At 35.1% G+C, this 21,211-nt stretch overlaps 1 protein-coding gene across 5 annotated transcripts in view; it reads right to left on the bottom strand.

Annotated features, from left to right (window-relative positions):
• Positions 1-21,211, bottom strand: part of KDM4C (lysine demethylase 4C) — a 261,863-nt gene that overhangs the window by 109,845 nt on the left and 130,807 nt on the right. For all 5 annotated transcript variants that reach the window (XM_069001135.1, XM_069001136.1, XM_069001138.1 and 2 more), the window contains exons 10-12: positions 17,925-18,163; positions 15,481-15,842; positions 13,460-13,571 (exon numbers count right to left, since the gene is read on the bottom strand). In XM_069001135.1, coding sequence (XP_068857236.1) covers positions 13,460-13,571; positions 15,481-15,842; positions 17,925-18,163 — 713 coding nt within the window. The remainder of the gene's footprint in view (positions 1-13,459; positions 13,572-15,480; positions 15,843-17,924; positions 18,164-21,211) is intronic.

Here is a 21,211-nt window from a genome sequence, read left to right as displayed (position 1 = left end):
CCATTCACACAGGATCGCACCTCACAAACTTCATGGAGAGTGACACTCATTTTCCAAAGGGGGAAAAAAGGCAAACATTATAGCCAGAGTGTAATGGGTAACAATCAGATCTAAAAAGCAGAGAGACAGGCATGCTAGATCATTGAGGCAGTGTCTATTAAATCATTCACAAAGTGAGAAGGCACGTAGGTGTCAATCAGAATAATTATAATGTGAATGTGGACGGAAAATGTGGAAAGTTTTGAATAAAACTTTCAGATAACAAAAATGGTCTATAGCATACAGTCCTTTTCTAATGATGTATCTAAGAAAAACTGTTTACTTCACAAGACCAAAACTCCAACACAGAGAAACATTTAAGTACATTAAGCTGATTCATCACGTTCCTTCAGCCCATGATTGCTTTCTCCACTTGATGAAAAAGCAGAGGCTTTATGGGTCTCCTATGATAAATTGTCACACATTGCTACAAAAGCACAGTAAAGTTGGCAACATTTTTATCAGTGTTGAATAAAATATCGACTAAAATATTTGTCTACAAGCAAGCCAAATGTAATAAAAACAAATTAATAAATACATCCTGCATGTGATTTTTAATTCATTTTTACAGTTTCTCAAAAGAACTAATGTCAATTCAATAAACATTTGCCAATAATCTGAGTAGGAGGGCACAAAGAGAACAACTGCAAAAAAGCTGTCAATATTTAGCAGCAGAGCTTTCTGGTAAAAAACTTAGCTTCCAAAGAACAGCAGTGCGAAACAGCTGAACACAAGGAGAAGATGAACATATAAATTGCCAGTATTACCTTAATAACTTTTTTAATTACTTACTTTTTAAGTTAAAAGTTTAACAAAGGTCTTGCTTAAAAACATTCTGTTCAATCATATTTTTTCTATTGCTTGCAATTTTAAAGAACTGTAGAACATAGAACTCTGAAAGTTATTTCTCTAGTTCTCTTCCTATTTAAATTTTCCTTTAAAGAGCCATCTTACAAATGGCTTAAGCCTTACAGATTTTTTTTTTAATTCTTCCTTTTACATTATTTTCCTTCAGGAGCTTGTACTCCTTATTTGAAATATTTTCATTATAGCTGTGACCTCACAGAAAATTCAGAGCTTGATTCTCCCTTATGAAGAAAACAAAGAAGCACACAGAATTTGTTGTGAAGGTTTGTAATATCTTCCCTATCTATTATCCACTTGGAAACTGACAACCTTTGATTGCACCATTCCTTATCACCACTGAATAATTCTCCCATGATAGTTGAAGCCTTTGCCCAGAACCTCAGCCTATAATGCTCTTCTTTATTCAAAAATCTATCTTCAGATTTACAGTCCTGGAACCAATTCTAGGTTGATTACTGTAGTTCCCTCACACCGTGCTCTGCCTTTCCACTGCCTGCAGCATATTGCTGAGTTCATGACTATATTGGTTCTGGTTTTAATGAAAACAGTATTTACATCTTAATTCCATGTAAACTCCATAATTTCAGTTTCCTTTTGTGTGATCTTTACAAATGCTTTCCCAGCCAAGAAATTGAAAAGCATGCAAGAGACAAGAATAATGCTGGCTTTTAACAGCCTTTTGTTGCTTTCAAGAGTTCTGTATTTAGAACCTCATTCCAAAATAAGCCAGGGACAAAGTGTCATATGCATATGTACCAGACTCTATCTTTCACAAACTCATAAAAATTAACACTATTTTAATAAATTTATTTTCTCCTTTACATTATGTCTAGAGCACTTCCAGTTAGCTATTGACTAGAAGCAAACACTCCTCATTTATTTGCCTCTGATCTCTAATATCTGTAATTCTGAATTCTATGTTCTTCTATGTCCTTTGAGGTGTGACTGTCTTCTCCATGATCCTTACTGCAGTCTTCTGTCTCTGCATGAACTACACAAGCTCTCTAATATGATCCTCTGGTATATTACACCATGGAACCTCTCACTCTTCTCCACCATAACAAGAAAGGAAAAATATCCGTCCTCCTTTCAGAAGGAGGCTGCCTAATCCAGTACTTAAAGGAATGGTTCACTAACAGGTTACAAAATTAAGAGTAAACAGAATAGATGTTCCTAAGGATTACAAGCTTTGTCTGATATTCTGTTATCACTACTGTAAGGCTAGTGAATTTCAGTTCTCCTCAGGAATTTCCTAGGCAACCTTGAGCCTAAATTATCATCTTTCAAGAGCTTCAGAAGTATTAGTTCATCTCCTCATAATTAACATTCACACAGCCACACTGAAATAATCAAATGTCAAAAGAAATTGGTATTTTAAAAAAATAGTTACAGACTACACAATCCCATTACAAAACATGACAACAATGCTGTCTTAAACAACTTCCCCACCAGGGACAACATGCAATCGTCTGTGTAAATATTCTACATCAGTAGAACTTGGGCAGTTTTACTCTGTGTGCTTTATTTGTGCGTGTGTGTGTGTGCACCAATATCAGTGAGAGGAAGAATTTCTATATAAGCTTCTCTGGTAGTACAAGTGGAGGTACCTGGTTTCCATGTAGTCAGAGAAGTTATGTACCGTATATAAAAACTGAGAATCTACTTAACCAAAAGAGGCAAGGAAATTTAAAAAACAAACCAGCTCCCCAACTGTTTGAGAGAAAGCACAGAGCATGTAATTACTTGATGCAACAAACATTACTGTCTTGGCACAGTTTATAGCCTTTCTTCCCTTGTTCATTTGATGATACCAATGCCCTATTTATGTCCAAAAACACCTTGGAAAACTTGAGGGACTTTTAGATACTTTTTTTTCTGTTTATCCAGTGCTTCTCACTCTTATTTTCTTTAATTAGTCCTTTCATTACTTACTATTTAGGTCAAGAGCAATCAGTGGCTCAGCCTAAAATAAATTTACTTTCCTAACTCACATTGTTGCATGCAGTTTCAGGCTAGACATTCAGGGGCCTCATGAGCTCAGTGTTTCTCTGATCAGATGTATCATTAGAAGGACACAAAACAACTACAGCCTCCAGCTGGCTCCATTCAAAATCCACCTTAACTGAGGATTCTCAGAATAAGAACAGAGAACAATTTGTAGTGGTCATACTGACTGGAAGATCTCAGAAACTCCACTGTCATAAGCAGGCATACTTTTTACTTCAGCTGTGTATCAGTGCCAACTGCAAGTACTCAAAACCTGCAAAAACTGGTAGAAGCATCTGTTCCTACAGTGAGAGATACACTGCCCCCCCCAAAAAACCCCAAACATCTACTTTATAAGACCAGTTTGCAATGTTTCAAGAAGAGCTATGAACATGATGTTTCACTCATAATCTTACATACTGGCATTGTTATGAAAGAGCATAAGAATGCTCTCAGTTCTGGTAGAGCAAGTTTTGATGAATAGTCACTTATGCAATGCTGCCAACCAAAAACACTCTACGATATGCACCATTATGCAATGAAACCTTCATTGTGATAACTTGGCCTTGCTCTAAGAGCAGCTACCAATGGCCCAAGACAGGCAATTCAAAAGATTCAGGTCAGCCAATGCAGTGATATGAAACATAATGTATGCCTATTGGGGGCATTTTCTTTACACAGCACATGAAATGGAGCTAGGGAATCTACCTTGACTTCTATGACTGCTGTAACTCAGATCAAGTCACTTACACTTCCTCAAAATTTGCTGACAGTAAGTGCATGAACAGGACTCTGCACAGGTGCACAACAGAATTCCTTGGTCTGAACTCTGATGTGCCTTTTTTTTTCAGCTTCTTGGCATGAAATATACATTTCAAATTAAGAGGTAATCAAGGCAGAAGTGAATAAAGCATTGTTGGTATGCTTTTGTATACAAACTTCAACTCGAGTACGAAATACATCCCGCTGTCAGAGAGAATAAAAGAAAAATACAGGATTTGAACCTGCTAGCCATGACAGGGAAATTCAATATATATTTGCACCTCGATTATCAGCACTGTTCAAGAGATTGCACGCTTATGCATAACACATAGACACACTGGCAAATATCAAGGAAAGCTTATTTTGCAACTCTGTTAGCATGCACATGGTTTTTAAACACTCTTATATGAATGAAGTCCATTTCTTGTAACTTCTGTTTCTGGCTGTAAATATATCACATATTCATGCTGAAGCCTAAAATGGATTAATACCAGTCAAAAACTGTATTAACTGGATGATGTAATGCAACCTATTCCTAAGTATGTAAAAACATCTTACTGTCACCAGTAACAGTGGTCATAGATCTTGAATCCCCCTAAACCACCTGGTCATTTTTACTTCACTGCAAATACAATGCTTTTTTTGCAATATTACTTTACCAGATACAATTCATAATTAGGTTGAACACTTCGTTTCCTAAGGGGTTAGACCAAGTGCTCTTTTTTCCTACAGAAAAGCAGAAACAATTGATGATACAATTACGACTTTAAATAAATGCATAACAGTTGATATAAATCTTACTGTATCATATTGTGCTGGTTTGGGCTGGAACAGAACTAACTTTCTTCATGGTAGCTACTATGAGTTGTGTTTTGGATTTGTACTGAAAAAGGTATTGATAGTATAGAGATGCTTTTGTTATTGCTGAACAGTGCTTGTACAGCATCAAGGCCTTTCCTACTTCTTGTGCCACCCTTACAGTGAGTGGTACAAGAATATTCCAATTCTCTCCCCTATCCAGTTGGTGGGGGAGTGAGTGAGCAGCTATGTGGTGCTTAGATGCCAGGTGGGCTTAAATCACAACACATATAATTCAGCCATAGTATTATTGATAGTATAAGGTGATTAGCAATGCTAAACTTAATAACAGTTCCTGCTATCATATTAATACCTGAAAAGAGTATTTATATAGGATCAATTAATATCTGTAATGTAATTCCAGAAATACCAGTTGTCAGGAATGTGATTATTCATATGCATCTGTACCCCTTCACATAGTTAAGAAAAGTGAAACAATTCATTAAAACAAACAGTGTAGACAAAAAGAAAATTATAGCCCAGAACCTGTTTTGATACAAAGGAAACTCCTTCCACAGCAAAGTACTTCTAAACAGTCACTATGCTGCCTTTCCAAGTAAGTGAATGAATGGTTTTCACTAATGTTACTGGTTTAACAGTTTGTGGGGAAACTTCTCCAACATACAATGCTAATGCTCTGAATGGTTTTTGCTTACTAAGTTAAACTCAAATTATCAGGCAGAAAACATTTGGGCCATTTGCAGAATGGGCTGTTGCCAGCATTTGCTGATTTAACTCAGCAGATGTGAAAAGCCATAGACACTAATACAGTACAATTTGCTTTTGCCAATCTCAACAATGATTTTGCTGCTTGGGGTTATGTTCCACTGATGTTTCCTGGCTTCGTACAGCAGCACTCTCCACTATGAAGAGCACAGAAGCATCTGTTATTTTTCAGGTAGTTGAGCATAATCTCAGCCCTGGGAGGCATTATCTATAGTTTCAAATGTCCTGGAAGAAATATAATAATACAAATTTAAAAAAAAAAATTAAAAAAAGATAGTCAGGAAAAAGACTTGTATTTGAAAACTTTACTGTTCCAGCAGTGTATCAGCAAACTCAGTTTCAGAAATTTTCTTTTTTTTTTTTTTTTTTCAGTAATGAAAGACATAGATTTCATAGCAAAATATGAAAATAAAAACTTTTTAATTTTTTCTACTGTTCAAGAAACTTCATTTCTTGTATGGGACCATAGAGTAAAAGTACAGTGAAGTATGTATGCCTCTTTGGTTAGAGAGCCTAACTGCCAAATTAGCTATAAATACTTCGGTTCTCATAAAAATTGCATGCAAAGATAACCATACTGAATCAGAGTTCTAGAGGTTAAGCTGAAGAGCTCCTGGATCAAATAAGGTTTAGCTGCCAAAAAGAACTAATGTGGTGCTTTAATAAAAAAAAGTTAAATATCAAAAAAGTATTAGACATCAGTTGTAGCAGATCTCAAAATGTTTTGAAAAGTCTGAAAAATTCAGCATACAAGAAAACATTCTTAAAAGACAATTTGACAGCTTTGAAAGATGTGATACTGGGATACTCTGATTTTCCTTCAGTATACTATTAGAGCTCCATAATGAAATTCGCATTTGTATTGTGATTGAACTGTGTATTGTGATTGCTAAACTTTGCTCAATGTAATTTGTACTTGTATTGTGACTGAACTGTATATTACAATTCAAAACCTTGCTAAACATAATTTGTATCTTCACTGTGATTTAAGTGCATTGCTGTATCACTCTGCTAAATCAAAATCCCATGTAATTACAAGTAATTTCAAATAAGAAAATTCTGCATTATTCACTAAACCATCTACGCATAGAATATCTAAAAGAACCTGGTCAGAGTGTATTGTACTCCTACATTAAATGGCATAGCCGGCAGGCTTTTCCTGAGGGTGAGTAGTACCCACTAAAACAGTAAGGATTATTTTGGCAAAAACATTCTTTCTGATTTGGTGTTAGTCACAAACAAGAACTTAGTAAGAAAAATCTCACTGTGATTAAGACTGGCTGCAGACAGGCCTACTCCTATTTAAAACAGTAGATAAAATTAGTATAAATACTAGCAAAGGCTAGAAAAATCTTACCAATAACTTTGAAAAGGAGGGATGGGAAAACCCTAACCACGATTTTTCATGGACAGCAGGACAAAGCACTGATTCCACTGATACTTTGGATGAATAAGAAAAACTGAAAGGTTCTAAGAAGTTGAAGAAAAGAGAGAAAAGCAGGGCTTCAAAGGTTGCTCGGTATTTACTTGTGAGCAGTAGTACATAAGTTAGAAGAGGAGAAATTAACACAGCTATTAGAACAAGTAAAAGAAACAGTTAAATAGCATAACTTAAACTAAGTAAAATTGCTATTGTAATGCATTTTCAATATGTGGAATATGTAAAATGACCCTCTCAGGCTGTACTGGACCTGAATCTTTCTCTCTAACACATTGCAAAGCAACTAAAATGTATTTGATTTACATTGCTATGATTCTGATAAACTAACTTAGAGAAAGCTCTGAGGACTCATAGCATAGAAATTCAGTTTACATTTAAATGACCTGTAAAACTAGTTTTACAGAACTATAGCATTGTTATTTTTGAAAATTACCATTTTTGTTTCCTTACTAATTCCTGCAACAAAAGACTTCCCTATGTGAAACACTAGATCATAAAGGCACCCAATAATTACAAGGAGTAAAAATCAATTTTTCATTCACAGAATTCCCTAAATAGCTGCATTCCATATGCACAACTTTTTTGTGCATATGGAATGAAGAATATAACTGTTAAGATTCAAATTGTCAAACCTGAGCTGAAGCACAAGCAACACATTCTTACTGTTGCTAAAGTCTATGAACCATCTAGTGTCTCCAGAAATACAGCTATTTACCATGTCCAAAAACAAAACTCAAAGGTGACCCACTAGTCAGGCAACTTTTTTAAAATATGGACAGGAGGTCACAGAAAGGGAGATGTTCTTATATCTGTGTGAACTGCCAACATGAAGTATTTACAGCATATGGGTATTATAATTGCCATTACCGTATAGATATTTATATATATTGTATACATTAAAGCAATCCCAGTAATTTCACCTGTCTTTGCACTGTGTAAACTTAAAGAATAGCCCCTATATTTATAAATCTGTTCTCAGCAAAATCAAAACAGAAACAAAAGATCTGCTGGAATCTACTGCACACCCTATCAACAAAAAACAGTTGTCAGTACAAAACCATTACAAAGCCCAGACTACAAGCTGAAGATTAGCAGATATCTGCTCTATTGAAAAGCTTTAATTCATAGCACTTATTAGCAGCTGCTTTCTCCATTCCCTTTCTGCATGTAATTTTTCACAGTTTTTATGAACAAAATTCATATTTTGCATTCTAATATAATTTGCTTGTGGTCAGTGTACTTAACACAAAAAAACTTGATTGATAACTAAAATTACATTGGAATTTTTAGGAACTGATATTGCCATCCATATACATGCTTACTGATTTACTAATGAAACACCATACTCTTCCAGGGTAAGCAGCTCTACAGAAGTGGAAAAACACAGAAAGCTTTCCCCCAATCAGGCATGTCTTGCCTACTAATAAAACGAGTCTCTCAGATGCAACAGGATTACTTGGTGGTACTTCCTTATTATGGAAATTAAAATGCATCATCATTGACCATACTGCCAAATACTATACAGTCAAATAAATATTCAATTATTATGCTGTTAGAGTGTTTCAGAAGTATTACAAAGCAGAATCACCAACATACTCCTGTTTTATGCTACACTAAAGAGAAAAAACAGTACCAAGTGAGGAAAACATATTTTAATGTTATTTTATATCTCTCACGCAGCACAAATCTAACCTATGCCAATATACTATTCCAGCACAAGTTCCTCTGGACAAAACACAAGTGAAATTTCTGAAATTTCAGGAACAAGGTTACTTGAACGTATTCAGTTAGGATTGTCCAGAAGTTCTTCACTGAACCAAGGCCTCTTCATAAGTTAAGTATATAAGTCATAAGTTAAGTACAGAAGATGCAAAACAGAAGACTCACGGATCCAAATTCATGACATATCAATGCCCAAATGAGAATTATAATTTTATATCTTCAAGCTACAGTTCCTGCAGATCACTAGAACAAAAATCCCCTAAACACTTGATACACTAGACAACAGTTGCATCTAAACTCCTTCGAGAGTCAATTTCTTAAGTCTAAGTATTTTGTACATTAAAAAATATATATTATATACACTTCTCAGCCATGAAAAGATAGTTAGCAAAAACCCTTTAATCCCTTTGGTATTAAAATTAAGTCACTTTTGATACTAATGGTTTACAAATCAGCTTCATATTTTGACAAAGGCAATGATAATTCTATGGGCTAGGGTTTTTTTAATTTGAAAAATGAAAGTTATTTCTAGAATAACTTACTAGGCAATACTCTGCACCAATACCTCAATGAATTAATCCTTTATTATGGATCATATTGTCATATGCTTTTGGTATTTCTCTTTGGACCATAACTACAGAAACAGAAACTCAGCTCCAAAAGATCACCCTACAGAAGGGATATCTGTCTCCTTGATAAACGTCACATCTAGTTTGCCTACCAACTCCACAACTACCCTTGAGAAGGCTACTGAGAGGCTGCACTAATGCAGCAGGAAATCCATTTTCATTTTGGCACGCCTGATAATGAGAAATTATACATGCCTTTCTATACAAGACTGCAATTCTATCCAGTCCTTGATGAGGTAAAATACCATATTTTAAAGCTAGGAAAGCTGCACAATTAGAGCTGCAAGGTTCACCTTAAGAACCACGACTCTTCAATGGTCACCACATGTACCACTGTCCAGCAAATGAGGATAAATGTTAGAACTGGTTTGTATTCCACTCTTGATCAAAATAGTGGCTAGTCTTAGATCCTGTAAGTGTCCACTAAAAGGCAGATAACTGCTACTCATGAAAGATGTCAGGGGACAAGAGCTGTCAGTGGTAATAATCAAAGCTGTCAGTTCTTGCCATTTCTGGAGATCAGCTGCTAGCCCACAAGGTTGACAGGAGTACTGGAAATTCAGGAAAAGCTTTTATTTGACCTTTCAACACATCCCTTTCCTAAATACCGAATAAAGATTATACCACATTTTTATAAAAGGTTTCTTGGGGTGTTCAGAACACCACATGCTTCATAAGCGTCAGAACTTTATTGTAATTATGGCGACTGTTCCTTGAAAATTGAATTTAAACAAAACAGAAGTAATTTAGGTACCAGAGAAAAGGACAGAAAACACATTTTTCTAGCACACTGATACTGCTGCAAGTGGTATAGAGTGCTGGACTCTTCAGTGCTAAGTGATGGTGATATATGAAAAAGGTAAATTATGTACTTGATTAACCCACACTCACACAAAGGCAAAGTATTTTAAAAAAGTAAAACTTCATTCAACAAAACAGTATGAGAGGGAAAGCAATACTGGAAATTGTAATACTAACATGGTAAATATAAACATTTATATAAATAAAGATATTAATAAAACATCAATTGGTTACCAAATTCTTACCTATCTCCCATGCAACACAAGGGAAAAAAAAGTTAACATTTCTTTCTGAAGTAAGTGAAAATCTTCAAGCAAAATCGCCCATTTTAAGCTCTGAAACAATAGAATAGTAACTGCATCTACAAGTGTAATTTTCCCCTATTTAAGCAGGCTTAGCCTATTTATGATGTTACTGAACAAGCCTTAAATGGTTTGACTTCTAATACCAAGTCAAGCACATCTCACAGAATGCTCACAGTGAATGTAAAAACCAAGGCTTTATACTATGTCATAGCAGAAGCCACTGTTTCCATTCACGAAAGTTCTCTCTTTCTGTTTCTTTATCTTACAAACTAATGAAAGCAAAGTTACTTTGAAACTGTGAATCATACTTAAAATGCTAAAAAACATATACAAAGAGCCCCATACTGAATTCAGTCTGTATGCTATAATTACATCATTGAGGGCAATGGGAAACTTTAGTCAACTTGACTCTAAAAACAGTTTCTAATGTTGCGTGACCAAATAGTGCTGGAAAGAAATCTCTGGAAGCAATCAATGTGCATGCAAAGTTAGTATGCTTGCTCCTTCTGCTGAATTTGCTTTTTTATTGCTTAAGTGAGCAGAAATACAACTGTATTAAATACAACAGAATAGTATTACCACAAGTTAATATACTGCATTGACTATAAGACCAAGGTTCATTACGTAAAAATTGTTAGTATGTTGAGTGTGACATACAGCCCACACTGTACTGCTGCACTTAATTTCTTGAACTGGCAGCTTGAGTTACGATTCCTAGGATTGATTCCCCAGTCCCTAGTATTTCTCAGTGTATGTCTTTAAGGCATTAATTCCATGAGAAGTCAGACATACACAGGGAAAGGCTTCAGGGAGAGTGAAAAAAAGTAACATCAACAGACAACAAATAAACAATTAACCCAATTATTTTTCATAAAGAAATACACACACATATAAGCATATACAGTGATAAAAAGAAAGCACAAAACTCAAACATCCAAGTGATCCTGTGAAAAAAAAATAAATTTCTGACAAAAAACGCTGTATTAAAAGTGAATTCAGAAAGTCTCTGCTAAGATTTAAGCATGCTGTTCAATACGATAGTATTCTATTTGCAAAATTATGATTCTGAAACGGCAGACAGTGTCAAAGAATCCTGCCTACATATCATTAACAGCCTCTGATCACCTCTATTCACAGAAACTTCTTAATAGAACCCTAGTATCTGAAAAACTTCAAATACATTAATTTGAATATATATTATCTGTATTAGAAATGGCTACAGACTATCCAACTTGTGGAAAGTGATACGAGTTGCAGATGAAATAAAAAGCCTCAATTTCTTAACTTTTCACAACAGCACTAGCCTGCATCTTCTTCCTTCATTTTGTTTGCAGTTATTATTTTACTGGACCCAGAAAAATTAAAATATAAACTAATGCACAATACATAAATCCCCTTGTAAAAGAATAGATTAACTCAGAAATCACTGTACCAAGAGACTATACTACCATAGTCTCAGCTAGCATCATTTTTGCTCAAAAACAGAGAGAACAAGTACTGAGTAAGTATGAATGCTGAATTACATTTCTACTAACTCCAGAATATGGATGAAGCACCTTCATAAAGACAAACATAGATGTCAGCACACTGATGTTGATTACTTCCCTGGTATCTGACACAATCTTGAACAAAATCAGAAAATCATCTAGCCACACTTCTTTAACCCACATGCCAGCATGTGTCAGGCAACTTAATAAGGCGACAGTATGCCAGCCTCCTTCAGCAGTTCTTCAGTATTCGTCTTGGATATAAACATTCTGCTCACCCAAACGCTACTGTTTCTCTTCTGGTGCTCTTACAAAAACCAACTGATAAATTAGATTACAATGAGAAACAGATGCATGAAAATAATAATAATTCCAGTTCCAGATAGGAAATAGCAGTAACTGTCATGTCCAATAAAACTCTTAATTACTTCCTTCTATCAGTAAGCAGACATGTTCTTAATGGCTACTGATTCTAAGACAGCTCTTACTTTCCTAACAGAAATACATCCTTATGTATCAGGAGGACAATCATCACGCAAAGAAGAAAGACTTTAAGGTATACGATTTCTTGTCTGGATGTTGCTACTTTCACATAAAATTAATACACCAGGAAGCTGGCAAACTACTGGATGAGATGGAAAATGTCTTGGTATTAGAAAAATCTGTGACTCAAAACTGTCATCCTATCATCATCTAGCCAGATTATATCATACACAATCCATGCTTAAATAGGAAATTCACAGTATGTTTCAACCATAATGTTGAAAAAGCATCAGTAGGCAAAAGGAATATAATCTCTAATTTAAAAAAGAGCATTTTTACTGCAACCTGCCACATATTAAATCTTTAATTACTTTACTAGATAAAACTTAATATTAATATCATCCTGTAAATTACCATAACATTTTCTGTCTAGCCCTCAAGGTATCCAAACATACTCATATATGATACAGATCATGGGTCTAAGATGTCTTTAATTTTCAGAAAGATGCTTAACAGCTAATTGAAGTATCATGCCTGGCAAAGCTGTGGCCCAGATCAAAACTAAAAGAGAGAGTATAGCTTTCCAAAACTATTGAGACAGAAGACACAAATCAATTACTTCAGGGTTGAAACAAGGAGGGAGATGTATTGATGAGAGGTCAATTGAACTTACAGCAGTCAGTTCAACAATGCCTAACTTGTCAACTGAAAGTTTAATACTGCTTAGTTACCAGAAGAAAAATCAATTAACAGGCATGCTCTCTGAAGTCAAGAAAATTTATCTGCAGCTGTAAGAAACAGCTACTGTTAATGAGAAGTAACTGAGAGGGAAAAAAATTCAGGTAAAAATTGTAGGTAAACTGTGAAATATGCAACAATGATGGAATCAGACTCGTAGTCACAGAAATGGCATCAGCTCCAGAATATCAAACTGTCTAAGGGAGTGTGAGAACTAATCTCCAGTTCTGCTAACTGAGGAGACTCTGGAAAACAGCACCAGAAAAGCTTGTGCTTTACAGAACAAAAATGGTACAGTGATATGAAAAAGGAGTGAGTTTGTATTCCACTTTGATCTATACTTTGGATGCACGTTTCCATAAGCTTTCACAAGTCCCATTTAATAGAATAAAGTATCTTTATTCATGAACTTTGGGTGGCTGTATATGTGATTTCTGGGTAAAGCAGATTTACTTTTTATATTTACTTCAGAGAAGGAAATCCCTGTGTTGGGTACATTTCTTAAGATTTTTCTAGCCTGTCTGCACAAGGCAGTGACTCTCTAAATGCCTATATATATGGTCTCATAAAACCATAAAATTATCATCAGAAAAATGTATTAAACAGTCCACTCACCTTCATCACTAATTGCTTGCTGTTTAACCAAAGTCATTGGAGATCTAGCTGGGGGTTTATGTAGTGGATGACGCCAACTCTTAGATATTTTCTTTCTTTCAACTTCCTCTGACTGAAAGGAAAAAACACAACTAATTTAGTATGCAATTCTGTATAATTAATCACAACAAATAAAACTGTATTATTCTTCTATACAGTTTATTCTTAATAAACTGTACTTATTCTTCTGCAAACAAGCACAGATGTCAAGTCTGTAAATACTACCACAGTATACTTGAAGGACCTTTAGTGTACCAATACAACACTCGTCTCTAATTAAGAACATATATTTTAATTTAAAAAGTGAAATCCTTGTCATACACAGATCACTTCAGGTGTAAGACACAGATCACTTCAGGTGTAAGTTACCGCAGCCCTTCCCAACTTATGGAGCATAAATCCTGTTTTGCTGAAGTGATGTTTGAGAGGAAGAACAGCGCAAAGAATTCTGCAGACCTGAAGTATGAAACAGCCACTACCTGTGGCTAGAAAAATGAAGCAGAAACCCACTGGCTTAATTTGTGAAAGACTCCAAAATTCCTCAGGAATAAAGAAAGAAGATCTGGAGTTCAGATAAGAAACCGAGAGTCCTGATATACGATTAACATATTGATTTAGTATATGAAGAAATTCTTCCCTGCCTCAAACACCCCTATGTCCACTCAGCTTAAAGTTATTCAAGCTTCAAGAACTAAGGCCAACACTTTTAAGTCTTGAAGCGCCACTGGGAGAATCCCAATGTAAACAAGCTACTGATGGTGTCTGGAGGTTCAGGACCAGAGGAAGGGCAAGGACAGTGGTAGAGGTGTGGGAAGGATTGAGTTTCACACACAGTTTTTATGGACCACAGCACTCTGTGCCTCAAGACCCTGAATCCAACCTAACAAGTTATACACATGCCCTTTTAAGTGAATTACAAAACATTATATTTACCATGATAAGCAGAGGGCAGAAGACGTGATTAATGCACAGGACAGGTTAGCAATTAAGTAAAAAGGGAACTGTCAGGCTTTTTAAATTGCATGTGTACAGTACGTTTCTTCACTTAAAAGGGAAAGAAAGAGTCTGTAATAATACTGCAGAAAATCTGAAACCCAATATATAAATGGATGAAAGGCACAGGAAGAGATAAATATAATCTCTAATACATGTTAATTAAAACACTGAGATGTTTGTACTGCTCCTTATTACAGTGGAAAGGCTGGAGCCAAGATTATTAAAACTCACAACACTGAAAAAAATCATTAGAGCACAGCTCATGTATGTGGAAGGGGTCAGCATGACTTTTAGTTTGGCTTCTAAAATATATTCCCCATGAAGTCTGGCAACTTGGCAGTAGATTTCCTGCTTTCTCTCTGCCAAACTGAGATTTAACTCACCACTCAGAAAACTATTGTGACAACTACCACAGCTTAATTTTTCATTTTGCATCCCAAAGTCAAAGCTGACCATGCGTCACAGCAGAATAGGAAGAGTAACGAAAAGGCCATATGTTTGTAGGTGGCCCAAAGAGAAAACATTATTAAAACCTACTATTTAAAAATTGAAAATATATATATCTTTCAATATTGGGATCTTTTCCTTCAAGTGTTTCCTTCCCATATTTTAGTTCATTTCCAAAATCCAATAGCAAGTAGGTGAAGCTCACAGCCCTGCTCATTTTGGCAAGAAGCAAATGTGGGAATAGATTTGAGAATAGCTGCTGACACTTCAGATTCACAAATATAAAGTGAAATTACTAGACATATACAATTAAAGGGAAAAACACGTCAATAAGCTAACTCCAAAACCAGTTTGCTTTCGGATCAAAATTGCCACTCTTGTCTGAACACTTCAAAACATGTTCAAATTATCATCTGATTAAAATCATGCATATTCTTAAAGGCTTTAATATGGATATCAGGTCTCATTAGAAAAATGCTCATTCATATTTCATTAAATCAAGAATATATTACTATTATGATGTAATTTGCTTCACATACACAAGATGTTTCCATGCTGTCTTCTTCATCCTTTTTTACAATGAGCCCTTCTCCATGTTCCAAACCACTTCCAGAACTTTCCACATTGCTGGTATTGCCCTCTGTGGAGACACTTTCATCTCTATCTAGATTTTCTGCTTCCGAAGTTTGTCCCTCTGCTTTATGGTATGGTATGGATGAAACATACTGATCCTGAGGTTTCAAATTCTCTTCTTTTCTGCAGCTATCAGAAGCAGGGTTGCTGGCCACAGAATCTTCAAATGTAAAGGAAGAATTACTGGAATCTATCTTGTCCTCATCTCCTATTTTTGTTTTCTCTAGTACAGGAACAGGACTCAAAATTGAGTCTGAAGGGATGCTTCCTACAAATCAAGAACATGATTTGTTAATAAATCCCACTTTACATTACCATATTGAATTTCACAGCAATCTAAATTATTCAAATTCAAAGCATGGTTCCTCATTTAGAAATCATACAGAAAAGCATTTGGTGGAAGGGCATACACAAATGTGGAGCATAGGTTTTATCAACGAATAAATTAAATGTAAATGGTTTGAGTTTGGAGTACAAAATATAGTTTTGATCATTTAATCAGTATTTTGCATTTGAATTATAACAGGTCTTCATTTAATTCAAAATAATCAATATTCATGTAGTTTCCTTAGTCTTTACTCATATTGCCCATATGCACTTTGAGTCAATGGAAAAAAATATAAAAGGCTGGTATATTAAACCTGATACCCTGCATTTTATACCTATTATGCCTGTTTACAAATGAAAATAGACAAAGATTAATGGTTTATAATTACAAAGACATATTTCAAATAGATACCAAGAATATTTTTAAAACAACAGCATCAGTCTAAAAATGAAAAGCAATTAGCATAATTTTATTTTTTAAAATTAGCATAATTATATATTCTAGTAATACTGATGAGTGAAATTGTGTGGATTTTACTTTACAAAAATTCTTCCTCTGCTGATGCATGCATTGGAAAGACAGAACAATGGGCTAGAGAGGTCACCAAAAAAACATATTCCTGAAGAACTCTAGCACATACTGCAGTGAATTCTGATTCAGCAGCACCTCCATGACATTAAAGAAAACAGTTTCTGTTAAGTCCCTTGCCATTCTTTCTTTACAAAGGTTACTTGAACTTGTTTTTTCTGAAAAATTTCCTTTTCAGGTAAAATGAATATTGGATTTAGTAATACAAAGACAATACTAAAATGTAATCTCTGGGCACAAACAGCACTGCCTCAGCTGAGTATAATGGACATACTAGCCAGAGGCAATGCAAAACAAACTATCTTCTTCAACATGAGTACTGGAACTTCTATCATATCTAAAAACATCCTTTTTCCTACAAGGGTCCAGGCACCACCCTTTAAGAGGACAAAGGAGAGAGGGCAGCTCTCCACTCTTCTCTACTTTTCGTTTCCTTGACAATAAACACAGAATGGGTGATAACGAAATACTACTTTCTCTGTGGTCATGAACATTCGAAACTTCTATCAAAAGTTGTGGGAAGATGTAAAGCAATAGCACCTTTAAAAAAATATATTATTAAAACAGACCTGAAAATGCTTTAATAGAGCGCCAGATAACTTGTGCAGAGGAATTTTTAACCTTCCATATTGCAGCATCTTGTTATCTTTATGTGAATCGATCATGGTGATGATCACCTCCAAATAAGCCTAAACATAACCTCTAATATTCACAATAATGAAAATACTTTCTATATGTAATTTGAAAGTAAATTTTCAGTAGGAACGTAGAACAAAATGGCACTGCTTCTAAACTTGAAGTTAAAATTGCACTTTGCCTCATGAACAGGAATGGGGAACTATATTGGAACTACAATGGAATGTGAAATAGAATAAATTAAGTCCAGAATAGACCAACTCTATTAGCAAAAAATGGTTGTGGCATCTTTGCCTTGACAAGAACTTTATAACTTGCACTGTCAGACAGATCCAGAGGAAATGAAATCTGGTGTCTCAAAATAGAGCATGTTTGTGTATAGAACAAAAATATAGGTATAGAACACTCCTAATTTGCAGGTTCATCATGTAAATACATGTAGCATACTCGCAAGCATATACATTCTGTACTGTTTGAATAGTGTTAACACATTCTGCATTATTTCCATATCAAAACCATTTTACTTTAACACATATGAGTCCACTGAAGAAATAAAATTTACAAAACCTCATTCTTTTTGCTCCTTTAAAAAACACTTAATTAAAAGAGTTCGGTGGTATTACTCTCAACTCAGAGTATTAGCTCTGGTCTTTTTCTTACTGAATATCAATCTTCTCTGCATAAGTAACTCTCTATGCAAGTATTTTAGTACTCTAAATACTTCAGTTTAATATCCACTAATTTGTGGCATTAGAGTATAAACAGGCTACGACTTACATGTGAAAGTGCTTATCTCACCTGCAACCTTGACATGATCCAATAAATGTTGATCCAGATGCATTCTACTACTGTTTTCTTCTTCCCCAGAAGGCACTCCTGTGTTTACCACTCTCATTTTTTTTTCAGGTTCTTCACTGACCTTGAAGCCATCAGTAGCTGCTTCAGTCACTATGATTTCTGCATCAGCTACCATAGCAGATACTCTCTTGTCCTCTGGAGTTTTAAGCTTTTTAGATCGAGATCTGGTGTGCTGGAAGCTGTTATTGGAGATATTGCTGTCAGAGTAGAAAGTCTGTCTTGGATAAGATAAAACATCTACCATCCTACATCCTTTTCACCTGCTTAAAGTGGTAAAAAACTGACAATTTTTCATCTTTTTGTGTTGAGATAGTGCTACAATTTATTAAGTGATAGATTAACAATTGATTGGATTTAACCTTCTAATCTTTTATCACCATTCTATAGCAAAGTTGTTAAACTCTAAAAGTAAAACAGCCTTTAAGTAACTATTTCTTAACTAGCACCCAAACAAGCTTTTTAATAAATCATTACGTTGAACCCAAAAAAGAACTACTCTCACAAGAGTAACGAAGACGAAACTCTTTCAGCAGCAGTAAAATCAGGATATTTCCAAACCCTCATGCTAATTAAACACTAATCTGAATAACCTCATAAAAGCTGATCTGTTCGGAAGTTTTCAAATGAGTTTTAACACAACCAACAAGCATCTGAAAAAGGTAAAAATTATGATCACAAAATATTTGGAAAGGCTACAATATCAAGCAATATATATAATTATTCTGTGTTAAAAAAAATAAAGTTGAAATTAAAGATTCAGCGTAAGTTTTTGCACCCTCAGAAGTATAAGGGAAAGTTTAAGGCAGGAGAAATGGCAAACCCATAAGAAATAGGTTTATAATTTATGTGCTTGGAATAAATACAATAGGAAATTAGTCCAGTTTCAAATTCAACTATGTGACACAAGAGGAGATTTTAAAGTTATTATACAGCAGGTTTCAAAGCTCATAATACATTAGAGATAAAAGCACAACTATCACAGGTGAATTTTACAAAGTTTTAAGTAAGTTTTGCAAAGGTCTTGCATCTTAGATTCTACACATCTCCAGAAACACATTTTGCTACCCTCTAAATTTTATTCTGTGTCTACAAATGTACATCTTTCAACGCACACTTTATAAAATAGTAATTTCCAGAAAATTTGCCAAAGTATGAGACAACCATCAGTTCACACAGTAAATAACAGAAAGTCTCATTACTATTTACATGCACTCATTAGATGTTATTTAGCAGCAACGTATTTCAGCCATCAATGTCAGAGTTAAGCTCTCCCTGTCACTATATTCATGAAGATTCCCATAGATGGTATTTTTCTTTTCACTTTGCTGGAACTTGTATTATTCCCATAATCAAAATGATAATTTCAATTGACACATCACACGAGAAATGAAGCTGAATAAATATATTATCCTCTGCAATGTACACTGTTACCATGCCTGAACAAAAGCAGATTCAAGATTTAAACATCACTAGAATAGTGTTTATTAGCTTAGCAAAGTGCATAAATCAGCCCATGCGTTCCTGTAATAAAACTCGCAATGTGATTATTAGAAAATCTTTTGTTTTACTCAGAACCAGCTACCCATAAGGGTACTACAAAATGAATTACTGCTGGTACAAGTGGGAATTTGCATTTACACTGTACAACAGATACAGGGAAACCCACTACAGGGAAAAATGGCATTCACCTAGTTAAACAACAGAATTACTCTCTCTGTGAGTCCAGGCTAGTATTCTACATGTACTTATAAACTGGCTGTTCAGCTGCTTCACTGGTTGTCTTCAAGAAGTGATTCTACCTCACAAACTACTGTTACCCAGAACAAACTCGGTGTTCTATTTTCAGTAACAATATTCCACTACAGTGCCAGTTGGTCCTTTACTTTACAGGTTGACTTTCCTATCTTTTCCTCAAAAAATACATTAACTTACAAAGAAAATGAGGAAGTTTAGTTTAAGACCAAGTTTTAAAAGCAACTACACCATAAAATTATTTGAAGAACAAAAAAGATCTTAAAAAAATCAGTATTATCTCCAACTCAAAAAACTGCACTACACAAGTAAGTAGATACCAAAAGAACTGCCCACCTCTGGCTAGAAATTAAGTAGATCTTTTTTTAGATAATGAAGAAGAAAATCCATAAAGATCCTGTTAAGTAAGACAGGAAAGCACAACCGTACAAAAAATGTTTGTGCAATGCAAACAAAAACCATAATGCATCTCAAGAAAATAGCTATGGAACTGCTTTAATAGGTCAAAGCTTTTACAATTTCAGTGACAAGCTGAGAAACTTTATCCTCTTAATTTTCTTAGTGGTGTGAGCACCACCAACTGAGATTTAGACCTTGTTATCATCTGCCACTGACCTGTGGTAGACAAAGACAGGTTTGGGCTGCAGCACTGCGAGAGCACAACAAACAGGCAGTGGCATCTCCTTAAAGTTAAATAGGCAGTGAGTGGTAAGACTGTTACTAGAGATTTCAAACAGCTGGAGGGATTCTGTCACAGCTTTTTGATAAGATTTTCCCGTTTAACCTTTACCTCAGCTCTTAGGAGTCTTCTCCCTTGTTTTTTGGTTGCAGTGATCACTAGAAACAATGGCAAGCATCCACACCTTGAAAATTTTACTGGAATAACTTTTACTAAAGGGAGATTTTAAATGCAACACTTGAATCCATTTTGTTGTTCTCCATAACCATTAACTTTAGCTACACACAACTTGTAAGTTAAATTAATTTTTCACAATCACTCTAAAAAAAAAAAGACTGCCTTGTGTCAAAGTCCATCTTAATACAGAAAACAGAAAAAACATTTTCGTCTAATGTAAGTGAATTAAAACAAAACATGTGACATGGTTTAAGCCCAGCTGGAAGTTAAAATCCATGCAGCCATTCCTCTCCCTCCAGCCCCTCCAGTGAGAGACAGAGACACAGAGAGAGAGAGAGAAGACAGAGATTATGGGTTGAGATAGCAATTTACTGAAAACAGCAATGAAATAAGAAAATCAACAGAAACAGCAACAATACTAATAACAACAGTTTATATAAGCAGGTGACTACACACAAAATGCTCATTGAGTCCAATCAACCCAACCCGGAGCCATGAGGCTTTCCAAAACAAAAGGACATTATGGCCCCCAGGCCCTGGCACACATCACACCGGCTCCCTTCTCAGAAATAAGAATCCCTTACTTCTGTGCCCCGGCAGTGACCCGTGTGTGATAGAG

This window comes from Aphelocoma coerulescens (assembly GCF_041296385.1).
Source record: "Aphelocoma coerulescens isolate FSJ_1873_10779 chromosome Z unlocalized genomic scaffold, UR_Acoe_1.0 ChrZ, whole genome shotgun sequence".
Taxonomy (NCBI): domain Eukaryota; kingdom Metazoa; phylum Chordata; class Aves; order Passeriformes; family Corvidae; genus Aphelocoma; species Aphelocoma coerulescens.
The sequence above is the reverse complement of the archived record's forward strand: the minus strand, read 5'-3'. Positions and strand labels throughout refer to the sequence as shown.